This window comes from Trifolium pratense, linkage group LG2, assembly GCF_020283565.1.
Source record: "Trifolium pratense cultivar HEN17-A07 linkage group LG2, ARS_RC_1.1, whole genome shotgun sequence".
NCBI classification, from domain to species: domain Eukaryota; kingdom Viridiplantae; phylum Streptophyta; class Magnoliopsida; order Fabales; family Fabaceae; genus Trifolium; species Trifolium pratense.
In genome coordinates, this window is record NC_060060.1 from 18,391,629 (window position 1) to 18,399,218 (window position 7,590).

A 7,590-nucleotide genomic window follows, 5' to 3' on the forward strand; every position below is an offset into this window, starting at 1 on the left:
GTTTTGTTATATGATTCATATATGGCTCTCTCTGTGACCGTCTAGGAAAGCATTCGATACAGGAACTTGAATATCCGCATACATCAACCGGAAATGATGTAGCTGTGATGATATGGTACGAGGAGAGGAGAGCTTGAAGGAAAATTCAGACGTTGATGTATCGAGAAATGAGGAATATTGTTGTCCTGTAGTTTTTTTTTTTTCATCTTGTATTTCGAGTTTCGACCCCAAAAATTCACTCTAAATCTTCCATTAGATATACTAAAAAGAAATAAAATGCAGACTGGTGTGTTCCATAAATATCTAAGCCTAATCATTTTGTAAAATTGAAATGTTTTGTTGTGTGTTTTAACTCTGCAACTCAAACAGGGTTTCCATAGCAACTGCCATGCAAAGAGTTTTGTGTCATATTTTCAGAAAATATTTTATGGCCATTAGTGAGCCTAATTCATTTCATTTGATTTCATAGCATAATCAAAACCTCAAATTGGCAGCAAATTAAACTTTGGGAATTAATGTTTATAAAAAAAAAAATGAAAAGGAGGGCAATGTGGCACTATACAATGGGGAGAGTGTTAAGATAGTTGCTATTCGCCTTCTTAAAGTGATCTTGTACTCATCCTTATGAATAGGGTAATTTTTTCAGGCTTTGTGTATTAATTTTTGAGGTATTGCAAACTAAAATGTCCTTTACATATTAGCCACTAAAGGCCAATTTGATTTGCACAGGATAAATACTTGACAGAAAAATATAAGACAAACTTTTAAGTTATTGGACAATTTTTTATTTTTTCTTAACTTAGCTCTGCTAGGATAAATACTTGACAGAAAAAGAAAAAAAAAGCATAGCCATAGACATAGACATGTTCAGCTAAAGAGTAAAAACTTGAATTCATTCTTTCCCTTGTCAATTCCAACACAAATCGAATTTGACATCATCTACCAATAAACATTTACACAAACACCTCATGTAATCTAGACTAGAGTAGAGTAACTAGTCTAATGATAAGAACACTAGACTAACTAGTTGGAACTCAAAGTCTTATACAATCAAATCATTCCATAATAGTTGGTAATTTTATGGTAAACAAAACCACTCATGCTCAAAACCAAAATCCTAAAACATAAATCAGTATCCTATACAATGATTTCCTTTACTGTACACAGCATCATTTCACCTCATACAGTAAATCTTTATTTCACAAATAAACACAAAAGAAAACATAACACTTATGGGAGAAACTCTGCACAAAAGAAATAAAAAACTTATGATTAACAAATAGAATTTGGAGTAATCAGCATGAAGTGTAAAAACAGGCAAATAGTGTAACTAGGGAAAGCACGGTTAAGCAATAGACATCAGAGAGATTGTTTAATGAAGGCTTGAAGGATAACTTCTTACACTGCCAGAAATGTGCTTGACTCATTGTAATATCCATTCTCTCAAGGAAGATTAGGATTATACTTGTCCCAAATTTTCCTTAAATCCTTCAAAACAAGTGGTTTGTGCTTGTTTTCAAGAGTTTTGAAACTTGTTTCAGTACAATGTGACAGGTCCTGTCAACAATATGTAGAATTAGATGAATCTCTAGACGAATGTTTTACAAAAGAGACCAATCATGCTAAAAAAAATTCAAGTATCAATCAATAAGGAATTAACATTCACTATCATGATAGTACAGGTAAATGGATTGAGAACGGTCGACGTTTCTTGCGGTAGTAATCTGCAGAATGTGCTTTTATCAGTCTTAATGGAAAAACGACCAATTTTCATCTAATAAGACTAACATAACTTATAAACAAATGTGTCAGTTGCTACAGGACTGTGTCAATAGGTAGCTTATATAATGTTATAAACAAATCCAATTCATAAAGTCATCAAATTCATAAGAAACCACACAATGTTGATAAATCTCACACTACAAATTAATAGCCCCATCTCACCTATTATTGCATCGCGGAGTATCGATCTTTTTTGTTTTCCACCTCAGCCCTGCAACATATCACAGACATAAATTAGTAGTCAACTTCCAGCCACATTTTCATATCACAGACATAAATTAATAGCCCACTTTTCACCTATTATTACACTTAAAAGCAGACACTCACACAGGGGCAGTAGTAGTTACCAATAGCAGTGGCCAATGACTTTACACCAGAAAGAATTTTAACAACATCAGCACCCTCCAGAGCTTTTCCAAGCTTTTCTTCACTCAAGTACCCAGTTACCTACAATTGAAACCAAAAATGGAAACAAAAAAATCCTCAATAAATAGTGCAACAACATTAAACTCAAGTAAAATTTGCACACAACTGCAGAAGAGTAAAATAAACAACAGTAGAATGTACAATGACATTAAAAAACAATAGACCTCAACCATTAATCTCAATAGTTTGAGTAAGATCACCCAACACCTTTCACAACCAGTTCATTGCTATGTTGATTACTACAATATAATACTTCTATCATTACCATATCCTCTCTCTGCCCATTAAAAAGCTTGCAAGAACAGTGAGTTAAAAACAAAATATAAATAAAAAATGGCCAAACAAAGTTTAGAAGTACACACCGAGCCTTCACTACCTTATCAAGCCACCAAATAATGCTAAAACATTCACTACAGAAATCTTGTTTGATGTTGCTAAATCTATGACCATAACAATGCATTGTTCCACCATTCAATTTTTGTTCTTCCACTCTACTACAATACTACAAATCCTTCAAAACAATGAAAACAAATGCTACTATCACTGGAATTGTCAATTTCTATTTTGTAATTCAATTTCTGTTCTTCCACTCTACTACAAAACTACAAATTGCCAATTTCATTCATGTTAAAAATGCAAATCTAAAACACAACAATGTAGAAATTAAGCCTATGTTTCAAAACAAACTTCATATCTAAAAAATAAATCAGCCAATTAAATTTTCAGATCTTCAATCTTCCAAACTAATGAAGCAACTAAATGCAGTTTCCAATAACAGATTTTACAAGAAATTTTTGAAATATCAAATCCTAAGCTAGGTTAAAATAGATGCGAACTACATACCACAAATTCGTGAGATTCAGAGGAATTCAGAGGGATCCTAAGAAAGTACATAGCTCAACAATTGATTTTTGAAATTGACTTGAAAATCTGAAATCATATCAGAAATCAAAACCTGTTGAGGGTACTTCATTGTAACCAATGTTGGTTACTTGTAAAACAAGTAATAGAGTTAGTTAGGTGATTTTATGTGATGAGTTGTGTGTGTTTGTTAGTTTTTCTGTCATGTTAGTTATTTGATCTTAAGGAGGTAGTTAGGGGTAGTTACTAGTTTGTTAGTAACTTAACCCACAAGTAACGCATAATAAATAGTGGTGTAAAGTGAGTAAGTGTGATCAATAACAATAATTTCTTTCTCTCTTAATTCTCTCTCAATTATGTGTGTATGTTCTTGCTTTAATTAAGTTCCAACAGTGGCATCAGAGCCATTGACAATTGATCCATGGGGTTTCAATAATGGCTTCCGCAAAAGAGATTACTTTTCAATCAAAGATATGAGAAGTGGGTGGTGAGGATGCAAGAAATCTTTGGTTTCTGGAGAGTGCTGGAAATGGTGCAAAGAGGTATCCAAGAAGAGGAAGATAGTGCTTCCTGCAAGAAACCGAGAAAAGAGTGAATTTTCAGAGGAGTTCTTCTACCAAATGTGCAAAAGCGTCAAAAGATTCAAACAAATCTCACAGTGGAGCCAAAGAAGAAAGGTGCTTGGCAAAGAGGAAAGTGAATTGCTTACAAAAGTGGTATCAGGCACAACACACAGAGAGAGATTTTTAGAAAGTGAGTCTTGATGATGAAGTGATTCTGAATGTTGAGGTAAAAAATGTTTAATTCTTTGATGTGCTCGTGTTTATTCTTGTAAAGAATTGTAAGAATTTGAAGAAGATTTCAGTTATGTCGTAATTATTCGGTGTTAAGGGTGTTCATGCCGTCGTAGATTACAACATCATTATCAATAAAGTTTCTGTTAAGAGGTTTCGTATAGTTAACGATGAAGATAGTGCTAAATCATTTTCTGGTAATGGGTCATTTTCATTGAAATTGATCAATTTGTTTGAAGGATCTTGTTAACGGCCACACATTTGCGATGTTAATAATTTGTTTTAAAATGCTTCAAACTATGGAATTGATTCGGTGTATTGGTGACTGAGAGACAAATCTTGTGACAGTGGATAAGTTGAATTCTGGGTTGGTTGAGATTTATCTTGAGAAGATTCGTGGTAGTGATGGGAAGCTTGGAAGTGTTAGTGATTACTGTGTGCAATGCATCATTGTGTCTGTCCTGTTATTGTTGTTTGCTATCCCGATGATGAGGTTGTTGTTGCTGTCAAGGAAGATGAGGAGGGTGGGGCTGTTATCAAGCCTGTTGATGTTTCTCATGAACATAAGAAAGAAGATTAATGGGGAGTCAATTGATCACATCAACTTTGTCTCTACAGGTTGCACTTTAGAGCATTTTCCTGGATGTTAACTTGGAAAGATTTTGGTCCTTTAGGCTCTGTATGCTTGGTTCCAAACTGGTATATAGTTAGTGATGCCAGTGTTGAGTGCATTCTTGTGTTTGAGTATTGTAATTTGGCTAAACTCAAGGTGTAGAGACATTGGCAACTGAAATTCCAGCACGCAGTGGACAGATGCTACGCAAGATGCTACAGCAACTGTCGTAGCAATATAAAAGCTGGGGATAATAAAGACAATAAACAACAATAAAGTAAATAACATAGATCTTTTGTTAACCCAGTTCAGTTCAACGTCACCTACTCTGGGGGATACCAATCCAGGAATGAATCCACTATAATAGCTCTAGTTCAAAGCCCTCGACCAACACCCGGTACTTGACTTATCGCCTAGACACTACCCGTGCAATCCTACCTAGGAACCTCCTAGATATGAGACCCCGTCTCAATCCCTTCTAACAACACGTATTGTGTTGCTGTAAACTTTAAAACGATCAAGAGATGGAGACACTCTCCTAGAAACTAGACTTCACTCTCGCTTAAAAGTTCTCGAGTGAAACACACACACACTAACTCTGTGCTTCAAAGCTTAGGAGTAGTTTACAATTAAAACCCAAGACACAGTCCTAAACTTGCATCAAAGTGACACAAGAAAGGCTCACAATTAACAACACACTCTAAACCCTAAAACTCACACTTTTAGTAAAACACGGTTTAGATTACATGAGTAGAATAGGCATGAGTCTTCTCGTATTTATAGTCTTCAATTGTCTTGATGTGCAAGCTAGGTTTTCAGACCCACACAGCTGTAAGTATTGCGGCCAACCCTAAATTATTTTTAAAAATAAAACCATGTTTGATTTAACGCAAAAATATATTATGTTATATTTTTGTTTTACATAAAGCATGCAAACTGCCTTTCAGAAGCTTGAGCAGCAAGACTTCAAATAAACAGCTGGAATCTTCATTGGCCAGCTCACAAGATTTACTTCAAAATAATTCTTCAATAAAGATTTACTCCAAAACAATATTTGATGCATTCCAAAAATATTGAGTCATATTTTTGGAGAAAATAAAATAAACAACCGCCTTTAGAGACTTGTGGGACAAGGCACGTCTTGGCTTGTTGGATAAGCATGAAATTATTTCTGAAACAAATCTAACAAAAATATGATATAAAAATTCCTGCGCAAAACAGAGCAGACAATGTTGTACTCACATGCTACAACATCTTGTCCAGCATCTGGCTAGAGTTGGTTTTTGCAAAATGTAGCTAATCACAAAAACCCAACAATCTCCCCCTTTGACAAATTTTGGCTAAAACAACCTTAGGCCAGTGCATAGAGAGATATAGTCTAAACTTTCCTTCGAATCAACACAAGCACACAACTAGGAAAGAAAGTAGAACATTGCTAAGCTATATAAAATAGATCATCAGATGACAAATAGCTAGCAAGTAACATCAAAGGCATGCAACAGCGGAACATAACACATCTAGCCTCATAGAGTACAGTCAGAGAGAAATAAACTCTCACAAAGTGGATTCAAGATAAGAGAAATAAACTCCTTCATAGTAAAGCAATGCCACATAGTCAGACATGCACATCATATATAGTAGAAAAATAAATTCTACCTACTCCCCCTCAATACGTGCATAAACTTCACTCCCCCTCAAAACATGCATATCACACATGCATATCACACATAGATGATATACTAGATGTTATAGCATTCTTCATCACATCATGCACATAAGAAATATTACTCCCACTTTTTAGCCATAAATTCTGACAAATAAAGTCAGTACCATAGAATAGGAGCAGAATACAAAGTACCACAAAGTATCAGAGAGTATCAGAGCATAGAAAACGTGTCAGGTATTATTGGTGTGTTTGTATCGTATCTGATGTCTTGTGTATGTGCTTCATAGATGCAAATAATGAGTTATATGAGTGTTCTACTTGTTTAATTTATAGGAGATGAGGACATGGATCGTATGATAAGAAACGTGCCAAGTATGGAAAACTTGCTTCGATGTAGAGATCTTCCAAGTTTCAAAAGAATATCCAAAGAAAACGATCATATTGCTTTAGACCATTTTGTATTTCAAACCCAACAATCACTTAAAGCAAATGCGTTGATACTCAACACATTTGAGGATCTAGAAGCTCCAATCCTCTCCCAAATTCGTCTCCACTTCCCCAAACTCATTATCTACACTCTTGGCCCTCTTCGCCACCACCTCTATACCACAAAAAAAACATCATCATCATTATCATTCTTCAAAGCGGATAGAACATGCATGACCTGGCTCGAATCTCAACCGTTGAAATCAGTTGTATATGTTAACTTTGGTAGCATCGCATCAATGAAAGGAGAAGAAATCATTGAGATATGGCATGGTTTATTGAATAGTAAAAAACAGTTTTTGTGGGTGATTAGGCCAAACATGGTACAAGAAAAAGGACTATTAAAGGAGCTTGAGAAAGGGACTAATAAGGAACAAGGGTTGATTGTGGGTTGGGTTCCACAAGAAGAAGTATTGTCGCATAAGGCAATTGGTGCTTTTTTGACACATAGTGGATGGAACTCCACTTTGGAGAGTTTGGTTTGTGGTGTGCCTATGATTTGTTGGCCTTATTTTTCAGATCAACAAATTAATAGTAGGTTTGTGAGTGAGGTTTGGAAAATTGGGTTGGATATGAAAGATGTTTGTGATAGGAAGGTTGCGGAGAATATGGTGAATGATGTTATGGTGAATAGGAAGTAAGAGTTTCTAAAATCAGCTTGGAAATTGCTAAGTTGGCTACCAAGAGTGTGAGTTGTGATGGTTCTTCCTACACCAACTTCCAAGATTTGATTGAATATATAAGGTCCTCTAGCCCATAAAATATGGGATTTTCCTTATAATTCTCCTGCTAAAAACTTCTCATATTTTCTGTCAAAGAAAAAAACTCATTTTTTTTATAAGTGTATAACAAGATCACTAAAAGAAGTATATATGTATTTGAAGTGTAAAATTTGATGATGGTTTTATATCACTAAAAAACCAAAAAAGTTTATGATCTTTTCAAATACATACTTGTCAAAT

The 7,590-nt window shown here is 34.7% G+C and overlaps 1 protein-coding gene across 1 annotated transcript; it reads left to right on the forward strand.

Moving 5' to 3' along the window:
• The first annotated feature begins 6,298 nt into the window (after positions 1–6,298).
• On the forward strand, positions 6,299–7,388 carry LOC123904309 (7-deoxyloganetic acid glucosyltransferase-like). The gene is given in 2 exon segments (XM_045953991.1): positions 6,299–7,285; positions 7,288–7,388. Coding segments are annotated over 2 exon segments (900 nt in total). The 5' UTR covers positions 6,299–6,486.
• Positions 7,389–7,590: the final 202 nt, after the last annotated feature.